This window comes from Lepidochelys kempii, chromosome 3 (assembly GCF_965140285.1).
Source record: "Lepidochelys kempii isolate rLepKem1 chromosome 3, rLepKem1.hap1, whole genome shotgun sequence".
NCBI lineage: Eukaryota > Metazoa > Chordata > Testudines > Cheloniidae > Lepidochelys > Lepidochelys kempii.
Window position 1 is genome coordinate 205,409,301 of NC_136382.1, and position 23,128 is coordinate 205,432,428.

Here is a 23,128-nt window from a genome sequence, read left to right on the forward strand (position 1 = left end):
AGCGAGCGCGCGCGCGGCCCGCGCAGAGAGTCCCGCCCCCCGGCAGCCGCGGGCTGGCCCGCACGCGCATGCCCCGGCCGCTCGAGCTGTGCGGCTCGCGCTCCGCAACGGCCGCGGAGGGGGAGGGGATGTCGACGGCCTCCAAGGTGGCGCTGGGCATCTCCGTGCTGCTCTCGGCCGGGACGGTGGCCGCCGTGCACATCCAGCAGAGGCGCGTCAAGGAGGTGAGTGAGCGTCACCTGCCGCCGCCCTGGCTGAGGGGCCGGGGACTGGGGGGAGAGGGGCCGCCCCGCCCTATGTAGGCGCTAGCGGCCGCCCGTCACCTGCTCCTCCGCAGCCCCGCCCCCGGCCTTCGACCCCGTCCCTCACTCAGAGCCCCGCCCCTTCGCGTCCGGCCCCGCCCCGCCCGCGCGGCCCGCCCTCACTCAGCCCCACCCCCCACGAGGTTCTGGCCACGCCCCTCAGTGAGAGCGACTCCCCCCTCCTCCTGTCCTGCCCCATCACTCAGAGCACTGCGCCTCGCTCATAGCCACGCCCCTTACATTTGGCCCCGCCCACGCAAGGTTCTGGCCCTGAGCCTCCAGTAGAGTGACCCCCCTCCTGTCCCGTCCATCACTGAGTCCTGCCCCCTCATAGTCCAAGCTCCACCCAGCGCGCCGCTCTTCTGCCCAGTGCCCTCCAAAGGTGTCATTGAGTGCCTGCCCCGCAAGCCTCTCCCCCCCCCCCCCGCACGTGTCCAGCTGGGCTGTTTCCATAGGGTGCCCAGAATGCTGGGCTCACAAGTTCGACTCTCGCGGGGCCCCGGGTAGCGGTCTCCGACTCTCCTCGCTAGTGCGCTCATGCTCTGTGGCATCCCCTCCCTCCACGGCGCGCCGAGAGTGTCTGTACCTGATCATGCTCCACGCCATCCCCTTCCTTCGAGGCGTGCTGAGAAGAGCGTCTGTACGCGCTCGTGTTCCATGGCATCTCCTTCCTCCCAGCTGTGCCGAGAGCGTCTGAACCCACTCGTGACTCACGCATTTCCCCTCCTCTGAGCTATGCTGAGAGAGTCTGTATGTGGGACCTCCTCGTCCGCCTCCTCCTGGAAGGGCCAAGATGGCCATTGGAAGCTGAAAAGTGGGGTGCTCTGTTTTTGAGGGACCTATTTCTGTTCCCTTGTTTGATCACGTCCATTTGCAGAGTTCTTCTGGGCAGTGTCCACTGAGTCCTTAGATGCCTTTGAAATGCAATGGGTGCTGTCCAGGGTTCTCTGCTTGGGGTCCCATTCTGGTTTCTTGAGTTTCAAACTTTGACCTCACTTCCGTTCCTGTTTTTTCATTTGTTGCCCTATTTACTCACTTGTGGCCTGGGCTTAGCAGTTCCTCGCCGTGAGGGCCTTTGGTTTTGGGCAGGCCTAGACCTATCTGTCACATATCCAAATAATACCCTTTCTCCCAGTCTTGCCTGTTCCCCCTGCCTCTTCCCTTCTGGAGTCCTGCCCATTCCTGTGGCTTCCCCTTAACTGCATCCACCCCCTTCTGTGCCCAGCCCTTCTTCTGTCATGGCCCTCCTCTTTTAGTTCATATCAAAATTAGGCTAGTAAGTTTGACTGTTTGGTTAGTATATGTCCAGTAAATTTTCCAAGCACCTATCACATTCTCAATCTCATCTCCTAGAAGGGCTGTAGATAGGCACTTGGGTATTAAATCGATATGGGGGTAGACTTCTGTCTTGTTTAAGGGTGCACGTTGGTTGCTGATCTGGGTGAAGTTATGGGAGGTGGTTGAGGAAAGGAGTTGATGGGGCATTGACTGCCTTAACTGCTTGTTCCTTTGCATTTCACGGTTTGCACTGATGGATATGCAGTCTAGCAATCCAATCTCATAGCTGACAAAGATTTTGCATGGGCTTTAAACTTGAGAAGATTTTTGCCTTGTACATGCATATCTGAAAGCTGCTGGTGAACCCCAACCCTGAAGGTAGTTTCCTACAAGCTATGAAATGTCACTTGAGAAGATGCCGAGTCCTTGTATGGAAGAACCTGACTAAAAGTGTTCTAATTCTGAATTAAATACTTTCTTGTAGGTGGGACTGGGAGCACCACCTATAGTTAGGGTTGTCCAACAGTTCCCATTATAGGATCCCGTTTTCAGTTCCTTATCACTTTGCCAAACTGTAATTGTTCAGACTGAAATTTTCAGTGCTGGTTGTATGTCTTGGTCTGGTGGTTTTTGTTTTGTTTTGGTTTTTGGTTTTTTTTTGAGCTAAAATCATTCAGCCATTTTCAAGGACAACAATTGGGAAAATGCACTGTTTTGTCCATGTTAAAATAATTCTTTCAAACAGTTTGTTGAGAAGTACAAGCACCTCCTTGCTTTGGAGCAAAGAGTTGGCCTTTGGCCTTTGTATCATGGATGTGCCTTTCTTCTGTTCTGTGAAAAACTGGCCAAATTATAAGCCTTTGAAATATTTCATTTCGCACATGCTCAGTAGAGAGTTGGTGGCGTTTAGTAGCTAATTTAATTGAAGATTCAGTCTGCGTTGAGTATGCTCCATCCTGGGGCTGTAGATTAGAAGCTGAGCAGAACTTTCGCTGCAATTGCTGCTCCCTACTGCTTTGTGCTGGGGTGGGGTCGGGCACCAGAACTGAGAACAGGGCGACTGTCTTGTGCTCTCATTCCTCACACTGCTTCATCACCAAACAGTGTGGAGGAGGAAGTTGCCTGACTTGTATGCAGAAGGTACAAGAGCCTGACCAGGAATGGGGTTGTTGAGGGAATTGGATTGAGACAAGGAACCTGGTGGCTGTGCAAAGAAACTGGGATTGGGATGAAACTAGGACTTGAATGGGAAACCCAGAAGGGAAGATGGACTGGGTAGGGCATTAGACTGGGACTGGATGGGGGAGACAGGACTGGGACAGGAGTCACACATGGGGAGAAAAGGTGTTCATTAAGTCAGCACTATCCATTCTGTGCACAGGGATGCTGTGAGGAAAAATAGCATGTGATCATGTAATTAAAGGCTGTATCATATTGCATCCACGCAAGGGGCTGAATTAAGGTGGTACATCTGGCATTTCCTCTCTCTTGAGTGCTTAACTATGCAAACTTAGTGTTCTTCTAATGTAATTTGCACATGTATGTGTATGTAAAAGGGGAACTGTGTAGTGGATAAATTCATGTGGTCAGTCCCTCAAGATGGCTCATATATTTTTTAAGATTACAAAAAGTATGGGGACTTAGCCTGACTCCAAACAGTCCTGTCCCCATCTTTCTCTGTATCATTTCCAATGCCCCCTCCCTTTCTATAGTTTCCATAGCCCCAGGCCACAATTCCTCCTTTAGACTTTCTCTGTTGACCATAAGGCTTCTCTCCCTAGTCCCATCCCTTAGAACTATGAAGATTCCTGTAGGTTCAGAAGTGTTTCTGCTACTACCTTCAACTTCGGCTCCATTCACAGAATAGTATTGAGTGTCTTTGGTCAGGCACGTTCAAGATTGCCACTGTACTTCTGACTGGAAATCCCAGAGGATGAATAATTGAAACAGTTGTCCAGCTGCCTAGCAGATGTACTGTATTGCCAGATCCGATGGACTGAGTGAAACCCTCTAAAGGTGGAGGGTACAGAGGAGCTTGTTGGTTAGCTGGGAAAATCTGTCTCGTGGGGCACAGTCAGCATTAGCATTTTGTTGGGTGGCCTGTGAAACAATGTTATGTCCCCATCCCTTTCCACCCAAATTGTAATCTGTTCCTCCTCCATCATGATCACACTACTTTAGGCACACACAGCTGGCCTAGAAATTTTAGGGAGGGTTAGTGAGATGATTCTTTGGGATATACCCCAAACTTAACTGAATTTTACATGAAATGATTGTGTGCACTGGGCAATATTTAGCATTCCCCAGAGCCCTGATGCAGAAGTGGGTTCCAGCTGCTTGATCCTTTCAACCCTAGTGATCAACTTAAATTGGTTCACATTTTCAAGGCTCTGTTGACAAGCAGTAGGGCCAAAAACTTATCATTCTTAAATGAAAGGTGAGATTCTCCATTACATTTCTAGTTACCCCAGATGCAGGGACTGATGACCACAGGCTTTATGGGGACCTAAAGATTACAAGGAGAGCAGAGTCCCTGGTTAGGGCTATGGGGGAAAGCAGAGACATGAAATGAAAAAGATGGTGTGGAGTGGGATGGAGGTGTGGATGGATACAGCCTTCAAAGGTTCACACAGATTCCCTAAAAAGAAAAGGAGTACTTGTGGCACCTTAGAGACTAACCAATTTATTAGAGCATAAGCTTTCGTGAGCTACAGCTCACTTCCTCAGATGCGAGCTGTAGCTCACGAAAGCTTATGCTCTAATAAATTGGTTAGTCTCTAAGGTGCCACAAGTACTCCTTTTCTTTTTGCGAATACAGACTAACACGGCTGTTACTCTGAAACAGATTCCCTAGTTTCTTAGCTATAACTAAGGCCTGGTCTGTACTTAAAAGTTAGATCAGCATAGCTCTGGTACTCCATGGTCTGAAGAATGCTTCCGTCGACCTAGCTCCTGTTGTTTGGGGAGGTGGTGTCCTGCAGCAATGGAAAAACACCTCCTGTCGCTGTAGAAAGCATCTACGCTATGATGCTACAGCAGCACTGTTACAACACTGTAACTGTGCTGTTGTAGTGTCCATAGTGTAGACATGGCTGAAACCTTGTACATCTGTGTACTCTTCCCCCGGCTCTCCTGCCCTGTATAAGCAAAAATGGCCTGTCTAATCCAGGGCCTGATAATCAGCATTTACTAATGCTTTGTTTATGCTCAAAAGTGCACCAGTTTATCTAAATTGTTTTAAAAATTAATTTAGTTAAACCCAAGGCAGACCCCCGAATGTGGACACTTAAATCAGTTCCTGTCTGCTTTATGTTGATTTAATTTAAGAAATTTTTGGCCTTAATGAACTAATTCGAGATAAGCCAACTGAATTTAAACTTGCACAGGTTTAACTAAATTGATGTAAAAAATAAACTGGTGCAACTTCTGTGTATAGACCAGACCCAAGTCAGTTTGTATGTATTCTGATTGTGCTACTGATGGATGGTAGCTCTCTGTCATTTGGGACAAAATATAAAGGTTTTTTGCAAAACCTGTATATACCTGTAGCTGTGTAGCACTAAAGTGAATGAAAACACATCCTGGTAGGTTACAAGATTGCTGTATTTTATTGGATAAAGAGACATGCTTGATGCCTGCATTGATCAAAATCTCTACCTCTTTTCTGTATTTTCATTAACTAATACTACCTAACTAGTCTGTCAGGATAGTAGTAATTTTATAACCTGAATTAAATTGACTGAAACTGATGGGAAAGAACCTCTGCCATCAAATTCATTTCCAGAGAGATTGATATTTTTGGGTGAAATACTTTTTGTCTTTGACTCCATATTTTTGAAAATAAGATTAAAATATTTCTTGCACAAAATATTTTTTCTTGATGATTTTGATGGAACAAATTATTTCCCTTGAAATGTGTACTTGGATTCTGAGTGAGAAATAAAGCCTCTTTCTGTTAGAATTGGTCACAATATTCACAGGTAGTTTATTTGATCATTTTTGGGTCAATTTTTTCAAATAAATGATTTGCCAATGCATTTTTAGCTCTATTCAGCCAGCCCAACCTCGTATCAGACGATATTAATCAAATAAAGTATTCATCTTTTTTGTCATTTGGCTATTAATTTATTCATAAATTATTTTTGCAGCATTCAGCCAGTCAGCTGTGGTGCCTGTGAATACATTTGTGTCCTGATGATCATAGAATCATAGCACTGGAAGGGACCTCGAGAGGTCATCTAGTCCAGTCCCCTGCACTCAAGGCAGGACTAAATATGATCTAGACCATCCCTGACAGGTGTTTGTGCAACCTGCTCTTAAAAATCACAAATGATGGAGATTCCACCACCTCCCTAGGCAATTTATTCCAGTGCTTAACCACTCTGACAGGAAGATTTTCCTAATATCCAACATACACCGCCCTTGCTGCAATTTAAGCCCATTGCTTCTTGTCCTATCCTCAGAGGTTAAGAAAAACAATTTTTCTTCCTCCTCCTTGTAACAACCTTTTATGTACTTGAAAACTGTTATGTCCCTTCAGTCTTCTCTTCTCCAGACTAAACAAACCCAGTTTTTTCAATCTTTCCTCATAGGTGATGTTTTCTAGACCTTCAGTCATTTTTGTTGCTCTTCTCTGGACTTTCTCCAGTTTGTCCACATCTTTCCTGAAATGTGGCATCCAGAACTGGACACAATACTCCAGTTGAGGCCTAATCAGCATGGAGTAGAGCAGAATAATTATTTCTTGTGTCTTGCTTACAATACTCCTGCTCATACATCCCAGAATGATGTTTGCTTTTTTTGCAACAGTGTTACACTGTTGATTCATATTTAGCTTGTGATCCACTATGACCCCCAGATCCCTTTCCGCAGTACTCCTTCCTAGGTAGCCATTTCCCATTTTGTATGTGTGCAACTGATTGTTCCTTCCTAAATGGAGTACTTTGCATTTGTCCTTATTGAATTTCATCCTATTTACTTCAGACCATTTCTCCAGTTGGTCCAGATCATTTTGAATTTTAATCCTATCTTCCAAAGCACTTACAACCCCTCCCAGCTTCGTATCGTCCGCAAACTTTATAAATGTACTCTCTTTGCCATTATCTAAATAATTGATGAAGATATTGAACACAACCAGACCCAGAACTGATCCCTGCGGGACCCCACTCCTTATGCCCTTCCAGCATGACTGTGAACCACTGATAACTACTCTCTGGGAACGTTTTTCCAACCAGTTATGTACCCACCTTATAGTAGCTCCATCTAGGTTGTATTTGCCTAGTTTGTTTATGAGAAGGTCATGCGAGTTGGTATCAAAAGCATTATTAAAGATGTACTGTTTCTACTGCTTCCTCCCATCCACAAGGCTTGTTACCCTGTCAAAGAAAGCTATCAGGTTGGTTTGACATGATTTGTTCTTGACAAATCCATGCTGATTGTTATTTATCACCTTATTATCTTCTAGGTGTTTGCAAATTGATTGCTTAATTATTTGCTCCATTATCTTTCTGGGTACAGAAGTTAAGATGACTGGTCTATAATTCCCTGGGTTGACCTTATTTCCCTTTTTATAGATGGGCACTCTATTAGCTCTTTTCCAATCTTATGGAATCTCTCCAGTCTTCCATGACTTCTCAAAGATAATCACTAATGGCTCAGATATCTCTTCAGTCAGCTCTTTGAGTATTCTAGGATGCATTTCATCAGACCCTGGTGATTTGAAGACATCTAACTTGCCTAAGTAATTTTTGACTTGTTCTTTACCTATTTTAGACTCTGACCCTACCTCATTTTCACTGGCATTCACTATTTTAGACGTCCCATCTCCACCAACCTTCTTGGCGAAAACCGAAACAAAGAAGTCATTAAGCACGTTCTGCCATTTTCTGTTATTGTCTTTCCCCCTTCATTGAGTAAGAGGCCTACTCTGTCCTTGGTCTTCCTCTTGCTTCTAATGTATTTGTAGAATGTTTTCTTGTTTTTATGTCCCTAGCTAATTTGATCTCAGTTTGTGCCTTGGCTTTTCTAATTTCGTCCCTACATACTTGTGTTATTTGTTTATATTCATCCTTTGTAGTTTGACCGAGTTTCCACTTTTTATAGGACTCTTTTTTGACTTTTAGATCATTGAAGATCTCCTGGTTAAGCTAGGGTGGTCTCTTGCCATACTTCCTATCTTTCCTGTACAGTGGGATCATTTGCTCCTGTACCCTTAATAATGTCTCTTTGAAAAACTGCCAACTGTCTTCAATTGTTTTTCCCCTTAGACTTGCATCCCATAGGATTTTACCTACCAATTCCCTGAGTTTACTAAAGTCTGCCTTCTTGAAATCCATTGTCTTTATTGTGCTGTTCTTCCTCCTACCATTCCTTAGAGTCATGAACTCTATCATTTCATGATCACTTTCACCCAAGTTGCCTTCCACTTTCAAATTCTCAACCAGTTCTTCCCTATTTGTCAAAATCAAATCTAGAACAGCTTCTCCTCTTGTAGCTTTCTCCACCTTTTTAAATAAAAAATTGTCTCCAAAACATTCTAAGAACCTGTTGGATAATCTGTGCCCTGCTGTGTTATTTTCCCAACAGATGTCTGAGTAGTTGAAGTCCCCCATCACTACTAAGTCCTGTGCTTTGGATGATTTTGTTCATTGTTAAAAAAAACCCTCATCCATGATGCAAAGCTTAACTTTACATATATCAATTAGTAAATTAGGTGGGCATATAAGCCTTTCAAGGATCAAGATCATACATAGGTAGTAAAAAAATATGGCCCTGATCCTGAAGTTGGATCCATGTGGTCAGAACCCTGTGTTTGTTACAGTATTGGCTTCAATGCAACCATTTCATGTGTTTTCCTAATCAAATATCATATTTTAATATCTTCTGTTAAATGTGCCACCATCAGCTTGAAATCTACTAGGAGTTATAAACAGTTTCAGGTACTACTCCTGCCACATAGTTCCTTTGCCAACTTTTATGATTTTGCAGATGTATTTTCTTGTTTTCAGTATGCCTTTCTTTCCCCTATTGTTACGCAAAATACCCACATAAACAAAAAAGGAAATTGGCAAAGGCCCAGATTCAGCAGTTGGATCCACTTGCAGAGATCCAGTTTCAGGATCAAGGTCTGACTTACTATACAGGGGAAACAGTTAAATTAACTATATACAAAATACTGTGAGCTCTGTGTGGGTGGACCCCTATGTGTGCATTGGAATCCCCACTGAAATTTGCAGGCTCTGCATGGGTGCAGAGGTCTGTCCCTGGGATTAGGACCAAAATGCTGTCAAGTGCACAAAATAAAAAAGTGGAAAAACTGTTTTTCTTTCAGTTATAGTAATCCTATTAAATTTTCATTAAAAAAAATGTAGCCTCCATGTTGTGTATACCAATGTCTATTTAACTTTAATGAACATTTTGAAGAAAATATGTGATTCTTCAAATACGTCCTACCTTTTCAAGAGCCCACAATAAACGTGCTGTGGGACCTCCAGTGGATCTCCAGCAAAACCAGGGAAGACTTTACATACCAGATATTTTTAAGTTAAAAAAAAACAAGCTGAAATAAACTTTTTCAGCCAGCTTTTATACATAATAAAGAAGCAGAAAAGTTCTTCTTAACATTCTTTTCAGGTCACCTTAGAAATTCTTCTCAAGCAGAGGAACACAGGTTGAGAAATTTGGGGCAGATTAGTTGAGTTCTGGTAAGGATGGGGGAGAAGTCAATCTTCTATGGAGAGATTGCTGTCTCTCCATAATTTTGTGGAGCTTATCAATATACAATATTTACAGTTGTCCAACGCTTTATCATTATATTAAGATCATACAGCTAAGCCAACAAATACAGTATTCCTGGCATACAACCAGTAGTTTATCAACATCCACACATCAGATCTCAGCTCTTGTAATTGTAGACTCCAAAAGTAGCTCAGGTTGCTAACAGAGAATTAAAGGTTTGTAACAGTTATACGCTTGGCAGAGGGTGACAGAGGTTGGAATGCAAATGGGCATTAGTCCTATGCAACCCAGGACACACTATAATGAACCGTCTCTTGTATTTTCAGAGGCTGCACGAAGGAGTAATCAGAGACCTTGAGAGACAAAGCCGTAAACTGGAAAACATTCGTCTTTTACAAGAACAGATTACTCTGACCAAGCAACTTGAAGCAGAAAGAGACAAGATATTAATGGAAAAGGGGTCCCCACAATCCTAGACCTAGAACTGAAGTATTAGAGTTTGGACTGAGGAACACAGCAAGGATTTGTATTTGACTATTCCCAGGTGTTTGAGTAAACAGAAGTCATTTCTGAAAGTCCATCTCTTTTAGATACATTTTAATCAAGTCCAGGAAATTATATACATTAAGAAGTGCAAACACAAAGTTTTTTCTCTAGCTTCTGTATTTTCACTTGTGCAGAACTATTGTGTAGGAGGCTTCATACCTGGCTGGCTCACCTTATATGGATAGTATTTTAAATGCTGGGAGGGAGAGCCCCATGTAATGTAAAAAAAATCTTCCTCTACTTGCCAGGAAGGGATGGATAATAACGTTCACATGAGTGGGCTGATGAGTCGTCATGATGACGAAGCTACAAGGACATCAACTTCAGAAGGGCTGGAGGAGGGTGAGGTGGAAGGGGAGACTCTCCTGATTGTTGAATCTGAGGATCAGGCTTCAGTGGATTTATCCCATGATCAGAGTGGAGACTCCTTGAACAGTGATGAGGGGGATGCATCCTGGATGGAGGAGATGTCCTATTACTGTGAGAAGTGTCAGAAGTGGATACCAGCAAGTAAGGGTCAAGATTTTCCTCTGTTATCTTTGTCACTTTCCTTTTCTGGGTTTACTGGTTCTTTTCCTCCCAGAAAATAATGCATGTTCTTTTCCTGAATGTATGGGAGGCAGGGATGCCTAGTGGATAGAGAACTGGTCTGTGGCTCAGGAGATCTGGGTTATATTTCCAGCTCTGCCACTGGCCTACTGTGTGACCTTGGGCAAGTCAGTTCCCCTCTCTGTGCCTCAGTTTCCCCATCTGTAAAACAGGGATATTGACAATTCCTTTGTAAAGGTCTACCAATGAAAAGTGCTACATAAGAGGTAACTATTATTTTCCTGATTGGTTTGTCATTTCAGCGGGATGTATGAATAAATTTCAGCCTTCTGTATATAGGAATGGTTCCGTGGTCTCCTGAACTTAAATTAGTATTCACAGAACAATATAAAACCAGTAGCAGCAGTCCTGGGAAGAAGGTATTTTGTGCTAAATAGCTAAAATGATCTTTCCAATATCTCCATTTAACATTATATAAACTCTTTTAGCTTTCTTCATATTCTAGTACAGCAGTTTTTCCTTTCCAAAATCAAGATCTACCTGAACACTGTTCATTTTGTGGCAGGAAGTACTGAATTCTTCTGGCTTGCTGCACACCTGTCAGTTAGTTCAACTGCCCAGTTTGCCAAAAGCTGTAGCGTGAAATCCTTTCTCCAGTGAAGTCATTGGGAATTTTGCCATTGACTTTACTAGAGCCAGAATTTCACATTTGGTGTTCAGTAGAAAGAAAAGGAGTACTTGTGGCACCTTACAGACTAACCAATTTATTTGAGCATAAGCTTTCGTGAGCTACAGCTCACTTCATCGGATGCATACTGTGGAAAGTGTAGAAGATCTACGAAAGCTTATGCTCAAATAAATTGGTTAGTCTCTAAGGTGCCACAAGTACTCATTTTCTTTTTGCGAATACAGACTAACACGGCTGTTACTCTGAAAGGTGTTCAGTAGGAAGAAGTTAAAGGGACACAGTCAACGTGAAATCTAGTCTGTTTAGGTACTACATCTGATCCTGCGTCCTTTTGCCAGTTATTGTGGTTTGACAATCAGTTTTTTATGTATACTTTTTTTTTCTGTCTTCTGTTGCTGTTTGAAAGACCCAAACAAGGGAAATTGATCACTAGAATGATTAGTGAAAGTGACTAGACACAAAGTGCTGTCAAATGCGCAATGTAAACAAGCTGAAAAAAATGGAAATATATTTTTTCTAATCTCTTTCAGTTAGTGTTTCAATTACAGTCGGAGAAAGGTACTGAGTGTGTCAGTACCTTTCCCAGACCTGAGAAGAGCTCTGTGTGGCTCAAAAGCTTGTCTTTCTCATCAACAGAAGTTGGTCCAATAAAAGATAATATCTCCCACACTTTGTGTCTCTAATATCCTGGGACTGACTCGTCTCCAATAACATTGCATGTATTAAAATCTTTGCCTTTTTACGTGTATTCAAGTATTAGGTAGGAAAGCCCCTCTTTAATGTGTGGTTTTTTTGCTGTTGATCCCTTGTTGACTTCTGTATCTGTAAATTAAGCATCACACTGAGTTTCTATACTTCTGTTATGGAATTATCAGGGTTGCTGATCTCTTGCTCAGCGGATAAACACTGTTCTGAATCCAAATTTACTTTGCTCCATTTTTCCTATAAAAGGACTGAGGCATATCCCTTTTGCTTGTTTGTTTTAGGTCAGCTGAGAGAACAACTCAGCTACCTCAAGGGAGATAACTTTTTCAGGTTTACTTGCTCTGATTGCTCAGAAGATGGAAAGGAGATGTTTGAACGGCTGAGACTAACCTGGCAGCAAGTAAGTAAAAGCATTCACTCAGGCATAAAACCAACAAGACCTTCAAAAGTTGCTGTGTGTACAATGTGCATAACACCTAGAAGTTCGGAGTTAGTCACAGGTGGTGAAGAAATTTACCTGTGAGTTTTTTGTGGATTGCTATGTACCTGCTTATCAGAAAGTGGGACTTCTGTGAGTAAATTGAAAAGATTGTCTTAATGTGTTGTAAAAAAGCCAAGTTCCCCATTTTTCATCAATATTGTGCATTGCTCAATACAACTGAACACAATTTTAGAAAAGAAAAGAGAATGTGATTTAGCTGCTGTGCATTTAACAATTTTTTGGCATATGGGCATTGTTGGAAAAGTAATACAGCAAAACACTCAGCTGGAATAGGACTGAGTCTGACTGAGGTACATCATCTGAGTATAACAGTTAGAATGTTTGTCTTACCTTTCCATTAGGGAAACGGAAGAGAAGGATTTAGCCAACTTAGACATGCTGGCCCAAATCCATGTTTGCATCACAGAATGGTGAATCTGATCCAGCCGTGGCGACTGCTGCAGTTCAGCGTTCTTTATTTCAGATACAGGATCCCAGCCAATATGTACAGTGCTGTGGTGCTGAGGCATATGTTTGTGCCCTCTGAGCAGTAGCGATGCTTTGTCTCAGCATGGATCATTAGAAATGTCCACTTCACTGTCCGTTGCTGCTGCTCATGGGCCCAGCGTTTTGTGTGTGCACATCTTCTAAATGAAGTTAGGAATAATACTCGATGCCCCAGAGTACGAGAGCTGCTTTGTGCTACTCCAGCTGGCACTAAGCAGACTCATAGCTGGCAGATCCAGCCACTTGAAGATTTGTCCTCCTTCGGGTGGCTTAGAGCTTCTGTAGTAACTTCTATGTCACCCTCTTCTAGCAACCAGCATGGGTGTATGGCCTGGTGAAAGGGGCTACAGTCAGGGCATCTTGAGACCCCCGTGATCATCAGCAATCCCTGGATCCAGAAAAGCCTCTAGGGATCATTGGCAGCAGGTGGAAGATAGACCAGCCTGACAGCTGAATTTATGTCAGGGATTTGGGCTGGTGCCAGGAAATCATAGGATCTTGGGATGCACAGGTGCCCCCCCTCACCTCTCCTGCTCTAATCGTGCACTGAGCTCAGCTTGGCCAGTCTGGAGATTCTGGTCCAATAAATGCTACTAGCATTAGACTACATCGGTTTCTAGAATAGCAGAAGGAGAGTGACAAAGGGGAGAGAGAAAAAGTCAGAGGTAACAAGGAAGAAAGACAAGAGAAAACAAAGAAAATGCACCTTCTCAGAGGCAGTTTAGACAAGAAGCAATGCCTCCAGGATAGCCAAGTCTGGTATTGGGAAGTGGCAGAATCACCTTAGCTCGCATATGAAAAAACCCAGATTCCTTGATCTTAAGGTGAGATTCCTTGGATTCCTTGAGCTTAAGGTGAGAAGGGACTATTGTGACCATCTAATTTCACCTGTTGAAAGGAGCAGCGTTTTTAAAATTCTGACCTGTGTTTTGTCATTGGTGGGACACACTCCCACCTAGCTGTTTCTGCAGTGACCCTGGTTCAGTGTGTAAAGTTCTAGAGCAGCAGTTAACAAACATGGAAAGGATTTTGGGAAAAAACCTAAAGACTGTATGTATTCTCCCGTTAGCATTAGTAGTACTTGGTTAGGAGACCATCTCCTGCCAAAGTAGGTTCCAGAGCCCTAAGAAAGAAGAGAATAAGTCTCTATAGGAGACAGCCTCCACGGGAGTTGAGTGGTTGACAGCAGGAGCTCCAAACTCATCTGCACCATTAATATTTGTATTCCAGGCTGAAGTGGTTCAGTGTAATTGATAGTTTGTCCTCTTAGATTTATTCACAAACAGACAGATTTCCAAAACTGTGCTTTAATTTAGGCTCTTAGTGAGTCAATTGTGTTTGTTTGTGATGTATGTAAATGTGCTCTAAAAGGACTGTGTTCAATAAAGACAAAGCAAAAGCAGAGTGATCCATGGGATGCAATGTATTTTTATAGATTGCTCTGCTTTTACTGGATTCTAAGTGGAAAGAAGACATTAAGCAAATAAAAACACCTGAAGAGTCTGTCCTTGTGCACACATTTCTATAAGATTAGCAAACTGGGGCATTTGGTACCCATCCTTTCTGGAGAGAAAAGACGTCTTGTCCCCAGTCTGGATCCTCACCCCCTGATATAGCTCTTTTATGCCACTCAAGCTGTGCAAAGGGGCTATAAAGCAGCATCACCAGATAGCTGAGGATTCCCCTGGCATGAGAGAGTCCCTGGGTGAATAAAGCAGGTGAGTGTGACAAACAATAGGAAGGAAGAAAGGATAAGTACAATTAACAAGATCATGGATTACATAGATTGGCTGTGTGGTTGTGAATCAATTGGAAGCTTTACATAAATAGGTCAAATCAGCAAAGAGTGGAGGGGGTGTTTCCCCGCCAGACAAAATGTTAATGGACTATTTGAATCCATTCCCTTTTGTGTTCCAGGTTGTCATGCTGGCGATGTACAACCTGTCTCTGGAAGGAACTGGCCGTCAAGGATACTTCAGATGGAAAGAAGATATTTGTGCTTTTATTGAGAAACACTGGACTTTCCTATTAGGGAACAGGTAAAGCCAATATTTCCCTGAAACTTGGAATGGAGATCACAGAGGGAAGAAATTGTGTTACTCAGGAAACAGGAATTCCAGACTATTCAGAGATTTCTCTCTCTATTCAATTCAGGGCGGACAAGAAGGAAGAAAGTGGAGGGTTTGATCTGCAGAGCTCAAACAGGGGTACAAAGCGATTTCTCAGGAATAAACCTGTTACATAGTGAAAGAGAGTTAGTGTTGTACAGAACTGGACACAGAGCTTTGTACTTTTGTGGGAATTTCCCAGCTTCCGTTCAGCGTAACCCTCCAAAATCATAACCCTAAAATCTCACTTAATTGCTGAACACATAGGGCCTGATTCTAATTTCATTTACGCAGGTGTAAATAAGGGAGGATGCCATCAAAATGAATAGAATGACACTGACATAAAATAGATGTGGGATCAGAACCCACAGAGAAAGAAACTAATTTTTCCTATTTCATCTTATTTTGGATCTTTTCTTAATGAAATCTCTTGTTTGCTAGTCACTACAAAATATTGTGACACTGTGGTGTTTTTCACAGTATATGTAAGGCCCTACCAAATTCCTGGTCAGCAGCTTCCTCTCTCCAGCTGCCCAGCTCTGAAGGCAGTGTCGCCAGCAGCAGCGCAGACGTAAGGGTAGCAGTACTGCGATCCTCTCCGCCCCCCCCGCCAAATAACCTTGCAACCCCCTTCCCCCAACTCAGTTTTTGGATTAGGACCCCTACAATTACAACACCGTGAAATTTCATATTTAAATTGCTGAAATCATGAAATTTATGATTTTTAAAATCTTTTGACTGTGAAATTGACCAAAATGGACTATGAATTTGGTAGGGCCCTAAGTATATGTTTTAGCTATAAATTCGGGGGGTTAAAAAAAGTGGCTTACTTTACATTTTTAACCATTCTGGGATAGCCTAAAAATTTCAGGGATGTACACCAAAGTTTGCTTATACCATGTGTGACCTTTGGATGCGTGTGATAAGGAGAGAGTCAATATAAGATTTTCCTTCAGCAGCAGGGATCATTCTATTTTCTAATTGATTTAATGGTGTCAGGAAAGTAGCTAACAGAATAAAAGGTCCTGTTCAAAGCTGATAACCCTTTTCTCTCTCAGCACAGTAGTTTGACATTGTTAGGCACGCAGAGCATGGAATGTGTTTTTCTAAGTATGCCCTGCAACTCACTGAATCTGTTCTGATTCTGATGAAAAGAGACACGCATATGCCAGTGGGGACACAAGGGAGACAAAACAAGCCTCTGGAGTTATAGTTTGGATTGACAGAATGGACATAAGTATCTGGCCTTTCAGTCTAATTGGAAGGTATTTCTTTGCGTTATTGTTTCTGTTTAAAACACAGGTACCTGATTTCTGTGTTACCCTGACCACCACCATTGAAGGTACCAATAAAACAGGATTCAAATGAGGCAGCTGTCCCACCAGGCTCTGCTTCTAGAGGTTTTAGGACTGACTTCTTTGCAGGCAGCAGCATCATGATAGGGAGACAGCTGATGGCTCATTCTCCCTCTCTGTGAGATCCATCACTTCCTGTGTGTGCTACTCGATTCTGAGACAGGTTGCATGCACTCTTCTCCTTTCCTTGTTACACCTAGCCTCCAGCAGGAATGCTTCCTGTCCTCCATGCATGCACCCCTGTGGGAGAATGGAGGATGGTTCCACTTGCTTGGAGGAGAGAAACCAGAACAGCCTCCTGCAAAATGACTTCTGCCCTGCATGTTGTCCCAGAACTTGGTGGTGCAGCTGCTTCATTTGAATCTAATCACAGGTGAGGCTGAACCCAGAACTCTGTTAAATGGCTGGCTTGCCTTGTGGCAGCCTACAAAAAAACTCAACACCGTCTGACCTGCTGTCACAGGTTGAGGTGGCCATTTAAAGGGAGTCCTGGGTTCAGTCTCACATGTGACTAGGTTACTTCTCAGTCCACTAGATCATGTGATGAGAGCATGTGACTCAAAACCAGGCCTGCTGGGAAATGCAAAGGCAGCCTGAGAGAGCACTCAGAGAGAGTTCAGGGAGTCTGCTGGAAGAGGGCAGGTTGGTAACAACTCTCCAGTGCTCCCAGGCAGAAGGCCTGAGAGAGAGAGACCTGCAGGGAGCAAGAGCCTATTGAGGAACAAGTCTTAGCTGAGGGACTTGCAGGAGCGGGTTGCTGCTGGGAGAGAAGCCACAGCTTGGAGGGCTGGAAAGGATTGTGAGCCTGAGGAGAAGAGCTGTAGCATGTTCAGGACTAAGTACCACGTATGAAAGATGGGAGCCAGCTAGGAAGGGCTGGATGGAAGATTTGTGTTGTTGTGAACTTTGTGTTCATCATGCCAGTTCCCCCAAAAAGGGGAGTTAGTGAGAAAATGCCCACAGGGTGAAGTTGGATTAACTGGGGAAGAAGGGGAAACCGAGGAAGTGACAGTGCCTCAAGCCCGAATGGGTAAGGCCTGCTACACAGGCAAAGAGTACATACTCTTCACAAGTGCAGAAACAAAAGCAAAAAGGCAGTTTAAAAAAAATCCCACCAGCGGTAATACCCAGTGGAAGCAAAGCAAAGGAAGGAGAAGTTCTGCTCCTTTCCTCCTCCTTGTTCTTTGTCCCCACCATGTCTCATTGCTTCCCCCTTGCCTGACTCCTGTTTCAAAATACTACAGAGGTGGCTGCTGTTCCCCAAGAGCAGAGGGGGGCGAGGGCAGGTTCGGGAGAGAGCATCCCCACTACCTTTCCTCAAACAGCACCATTGTGCAGCCCCCTCACACACCCCCAGCCCTCTGCCCTGACTCTGAACCCCCCACACCCCCCAGTCCTCTGCCCTGACCCCTGCACCTCCTTCACACACCCCCAGCCCTCTGCCCTGACCCTGAATCCTCCTCACACACACTCAGCCCCCTGCCCTGACTCCGGCACCCCTACACATACCCAGCCCCCTGCCCTGACTTCTGCACCCTCCTCACACACTCCCTGCCCAGACTCTTGCACCCCCCACACATACCCAGCCCCCCCCCACCCCATGCCCTGACTCTTGCACCCCCCACATCCACATCCCCACCCCCACCCTCAGCACCAAACGGGAGCTCCTGCACACATACCCCCACGTTCCCACCTGCACCCCTCGCACCAAATGGGAGCTGCCCAGGTAAGTGCTCCACACCCAAACCTCCTGCCCCAACCCTGAGCCTCCTCCCTCATTCTAGCTCCTGGCCAGACCCTGCACCCCAACCCCTAGCCTGCTTCTTCACCCCCAGCTCTGTTCTCAGTGCACTCCCACCCTCATCTCAGTGCAGAGAGAGGAAGAGAATGGGCCAGAACCAGGGAGAAGGTAGGTACCTACTCTATGTGAACAGGACTGGGACCCAAGACCGGCAGCGGGCTGAGCGGGGCCGGCAGCTGGGACCCTGGCTGGCAGGAGCCGGCGGACAGAACCCCAGACCAGCAGCGGGCTGAGCCGCTCAGCCCACTGCTGATCTGGGGTCCCAGCCGCTGGTCCCGATCAGCCCGCTGCCGGTCTGGGGTTGTGGCTGCCGGCCCCTTGCCAGCCTGGGTCCCGGCCGCAGGCCCTGCTCAGCCCGCTGCCGGCCTAGGTGAACGGAACCCCAGATGGGCAGTGGGCTGAGCGGGCCGGCGGTGTAAGATCAGCATTTTAATTTAATTTTAAATGAAGCTTCTTCAACATTTTGAAAACCTTTTTACATACAACAATAATTTAGTTATATAATATACAGACTTATAGAGAGAGACCTTCTAAAAAACGTTAAAATGTAATATTGGCACACGAAACCTTAAATTAAAGTGAATCAATGAAGACTTGGCACACCGCTTCTAAAAGGTTGCCGACCCCTCATGTAAAATGACACCTTCTTACTCAGATCTTTCCCTTCTCTCTCTCTCCCCCTTCCAATACCCCTCTCCCTTATGTGTCTTGAGTCCTATCTACTGACTTTAACAACAGAGTAAGTTTTTATTCTTCTTAGCACTGTTAAGTTAGCACAGCTACTGGAGAGTAAGCTGGATTCTGTTCTGGCTCTTTTATTGTCAATAGAACTGTTGATTAAGACCCAACTACAGAATCTTTATGGTTGGTGATGTGAAAGCCGGAATAAACAAAGCACCAGCAGTTAGGAAAACCATCTCTTTACTTGTAAACTCCGCATATTTGATATTGCGAGTCCCTGAGAGAGCATCAAAATGGAATCGCTTTTCAGAGCAGAGTCTAGTTGATAAGTCATAGCTGGGTCTTGGAACTTGGTGTCCCAGATTCCAGCTGGAAATCACCCAGTGGAAATCAGAAAGAGTGGCACTGCTGAAATGCTTCAAGTCTGGAGGCCAAGTGAACTACTACATCAGAGTAAATGGCACAAGCATTCACCCTAGTCTTTTTGGCAAAGGAGAATAAAGTCTAATTAAAATGTTCTTGGTGTCTCTCATTTTTCCCTCTCTTGATTTAGGAAGAAGACTTCAACTTGGTGGAGCACTGTTGCTGGTTGTCTTTCTGTAGGGAGCCCCTTGTTTTTCCGCTCAGGGGCACAGGAATTTGGAGAACCAGGATGGTGGAAACTTGTTCACAATAAGCCTCCTACGATGAAACCCGAAGCAGAGAAGCTCTCTGCATCTGCACTGAAAGCAAAAGGTAACTGTCATGATGACAACACACAGAATGGAATGGCACAGCTGTGGATGGGGTGGGTGGGGTTACAGGGCCTGATTCTGCTCTCATTTGCACTAGTTTTACACTGGTGTAAATCCACTGACTTCAGAGGAGTTTCTCCAGATTTATACCAGTGTGAGAAGAGACCCATAGTTTTTTACACCCTCTTTGTAGCGTACATACACGTATTGTCATTTAAATGATCCAAGTGCTTTTGTATTTTGTATTGCTTTCCTGTCTCTGTAATTACCACAATTTCTCTACTCCCTGTTACCTTGATGTTCTTCTCTTTTTAAAGCATCTTTTGTCAGTTTAGTCACAAGGAGTGAAATTCACTCCTGTGCAAAGGGCCAATATCGGACTTCAGTGGTGCCTAACCTTTATGCTCGATGCTCTACACAGGGGAGAATTTCAACCATGGCTTGAAGGCCCTTCTTAAAAGACTACCATCAAAACTTGCTCATGTGGATACAAATGATGAGTAAAGGGGCATCAAAAGCTCAGTGCCTTTTAGAATAAATAAACTATTTATTCTCTAGCAGCTTCAAAACCACCTCTGGATCCCATCATTACAGTGGAGGGGCTGAGGAAGCGGGTGAGCCGCAATCCTGTAGAGTCAGCCATGGAGCTGAAGGAGAAGAGGTCTCGCACTCAAGAAGCCAAGGACATTAGGAGAGCCCAGAAGGAGGCAGCCGGCTTCCTGGACCGAAGCACCTCCTCCACTCCCGTCAAATTCACCAGCCGAGGCCGTCGCCCTGACATGGTCCTTGAGAAGGGAGAGGTGATTGACTTCTCATCTTTGAGCTCCTCAGATCGAACTCCTCTGACAAGCCCGTCTCCTTCCCCATCTCTGGACTTCTCTGCTCCTGGGACGCCAGCTTCCCATTCAGCTACTCCCAGCCTGCTCTCAGAAGCAGATCTCATCCCGGATGTAATGCCGCCACAGGCCTTGTTTCATGGTAAGAGATGCCATGTGTTGTGTTTAATAGGAAGTGACAAGCAGTTTCTAACAATAGTGTTGACATAGTTACCTTGACAAAAGAATACCCTGTTTGCTTTACTTCAAGGCATGATGGAAAATAACTGGCAAAGTGCAGTTTTCTTCCTAATTACATGACAATCTAAATTAGATTTTCACAGACAGATGTAGTCAGAGATTCTAAGGCAGGAAGGGACCACTTGGTCATCTAGTGTGACATCTTTTATAACACAGGGCAGACAATTTCACCCAGTAATTCCTGCATAAAACAATATGACAGGTAATAGTGTTGCAATGTCAGGTCAAGGCAAAATTAGAGAGCTCTCTTAAAGGAAAGAGTCTTTCACATCAGTAAAGTATTGAGGTTTTTGTTTGTTTGTTTTCTAGTGCTTTCATTTGTCTGAGTACAGACATGTAACATTCCCTAATCAAAGAGATGAATTCTGGGTCAGATTGTGAGATGCTTACTGAAGCTGAATAGTACTTTATACCATGAGTAGTTCATTGAAATGAATAGGGGGAACACATGGAATAAGCACTACTCACTGTAAGTAAGGATATCACTTCAGCTTTGCTCCATTAACTTAAGTGGAACTTGTCCAGCTTACACCAGCTGAACATCTGGCCAGTAATCTGTAAGGCTTCAGCTCAGCTCTGCCATTTTATTGCATCAGTTTTCATGCTCTTAAGGAATTTTTAAGGAAGGCATTAAGTAAAGAACAATTTTAAAAAGTGTTCCTTTAAAATAGAAAAAAAAAATGAGTCTACATTTTGAAGGGACTATTGGTTTCGGTTGCCCCTGTTTGAAGGGGCCAAACTGTGAGACACTTTAAAGAGACCTTAAATGGCAGGTGCTCAGCACTTCCTGAAATCAGGCTCCTTTAAGATTTCTCAAGTTGGGCATCCAAAATCACTAGTTACTTTTGAAAATGTAGGCCCAGGAGTGTCTGACAGGCAGGCTATTACAGGTAAACGCCACGTTATATTTCCTTCACACTTACAGCCACAAACCCCCTGGGGTGATGATGTTCTTGCTATGCTGGGTTTGCATTTGTGTGTGTCTATTGAGTTATTTTGGTCTTCTGTACAGATGATGAAGAAATGGAAGGAGATGGAGTCATAGATCCAGGAATAGAGTACATTCCCCCTCCTAGTGGGCCAATGGGTGCTGGGCCTATGATAGTGAGCCGAAAGAAAGTGAAAACGCCTGAGCAGATCAAGCAAGAGGTGGAGAGTGAAGAAGAGAAAGCAGAGAGGATGGAAGTTGACAGCGAAGACCCTGAAGATTCAAATGCATCCCTACAGGCCAGGGGGCGAGACAAGAGGAAGCCACAGGTGGAGAAGGACAATAAGCCCAAAGCTCCCAAGTACACATCTGTAAGCATCTATGAGGAAAAGCTACTTCTGAAGAGGCTGGAGGCCTGTCCCAATGCTGTGAGCATGACCCCAGAGGCCCGGAGGTTGAGGCGCAAGCTGATAGTCCGGCAGGCCAAGAGGGAAAGGGGACTGCCACTCTTTGACTTGGACCAGGTTGTGAATGCTGCTCTGCTCTTGGTTGATGGGATCTATGGAGCCAAAGAAAGAGGCATTTCCAGGCTGCCAGCAGGGCATGCAACATACAGAACGACTAGCCAGGATTTCAGGATCCTGGACAGGTACCAGGTGAGTGCTTTCAATTCCAAGTTAGTTCCTGGGGCCAGCTGTATCCGGGTTTCTGTTACATGTAGTAGACATCAAACTGAGGAAATCTGGCTCCCAAAGTAAAAAGGATTACAAGAATGAGCTTCATTTTTTAAAGGACTTGTATCCACACCAGTGCACTTCCCAGCTCCATTCTACAGTTGGATAATACTCTATACCAGGGGTGGCCAACCTGAGCCTGAGGAGGAGCCACAATTTACCAATGTGCATTGCCAAAGAGCCACAGTAATAGGTCAGCAGTCCCCCATCAGCTCCCGCACCCTGCTCCCAGCGCCTCCCACCCACCAGCAGCCCGGCTGATCAGCACCACCCCCTCCCTCCCTGCACCTCCCAGTCAGCTATTTTGTGGCATGCAGGAGGCTCTGCGGGGGAGGGGAGAGGAGCAAGGGCATGGCAGGCTGAGGGAAGGGGGGGAAGGGGTGGAGTGGGGGCAGGGCCTGTGGCAGAGCCGGGGGTTGAGCTGTGAGCACCCCCTGGCACATTGGAAAGTTGGCGCCTGTAGCTCCAGCCCCGGAGTCGGCGCCTGGACAAGGAGCCGCATGTTAACGTCTGAAGAGCCGCATGGGGCTCCGGAACCATAGGCTGGTCACCCCTGCTCTATAAAATACAAACACGTGTAGATGCCACCGTTGCTCAGTTCCAGTTGCTCATGCTCCTTCTACACTCAAACACTTTGGTGATGGAGCCTGTGTAAGTACCTTGACAAATTGCATTACTTTCTTACCATCCAGGACCATGGGCACTCCCAAGATGACAGTGGGTGATGGGTGCACTCAGAACCTTGCAGGATCAGGCTCTGAAATTTGGGGGAGCTGTGGAGTCACTATGGGCAGGAGCACTGGACTGTAGGTGCCAGACTCCCTGGTCGGACAGGTGGAAACCCCACCTGAGAGAAGTCTTTTCCCCTCTGTAGCTTTGGGTTCCAAACATAAGGCTGTTGGCAGCTCCCCTGACATG

General features: G+C 44.9%; 2 protein-coding genes across 3 annotated transcripts in view; both read left to right on the forward strand.

Annotated features, from left to right (window-relative positions):
• On the forward strand, positions 1 to 9,793 carry PET117 (PET117 cytochrome c oxidase chaperone). Its single transcript, XM_073339735.2, has 2 exons — positions 1 to 224; positions 9,644 to 9,793. The coding sequence occupies exons 1-2, from the start codon at positions 69 to 71 to the stop codon at positions 9,791 to 9,793; spliced, it is 306 nt and encodes a 101-aa protein (XP_073195836.1). The 5' UTR covers positions 1 to 68.
• KAT14 (lysine acetyltransferase 14) overlaps positions 9,774 to 23,128 on the forward strand; it is a 22,578-nt gene continuing 9,223 nt past the window's right edge. Inside the window, exons 1-7 of one of the 2 annotated variants that reach the window (XM_073339733.1) lie at positions 9,774 to 9,861; positions 10,112 to 10,373; positions 12,087 to 12,205; positions 14,711 to 14,832; positions 19,292 to 19,473; positions 20,031 to 20,450; positions 21,561 to 22,132. In XM_073339733.1, coding sequence (XP_073195834.1) covers positions 10,118 to 10,373; positions 12,087 to 12,205; positions 14,711 to 14,832; positions 19,292 to 19,473; positions 20,031 to 20,450; positions 21,561 to 22,132 — 1,671 coding nt within the window. In that variant the 5' untranslated portion in view covers positions 9,774 to 9,861; positions 10,112 to 10,117. Of the gene's footprint in view, positions 9,862 to 10,111; positions 10,374 to 12,086; positions 12,206 to 14,710; positions 14,833 to 19,291; positions 19,474 to 20,030; positions 20,451 to 21,560; positions 22,133 to 23,128 lie in introns of those variants that run through there. The other variant, XM_073339734.2, reaches the window with a different exon arrangement.

What these genes read in the sequence shown, in the direction of transcription:
- PET117 (XM_073339735.2), top strand. Translation starts at nt 69, where the DNA reads ATGCCCCGGCCGCTCGAGCTGTGCGGCTCGCGCTCCGCAACGGCCGCG. An exon ending in AGCAGAGGCGCGTCAAGGAG is followed by an intron (nt 225 to 9,643) that starts GTGAGTGAGCGT and finishes TTGTATTTTCAG; the next exon opens with AGGCTGCACGAAGGAGTAAT.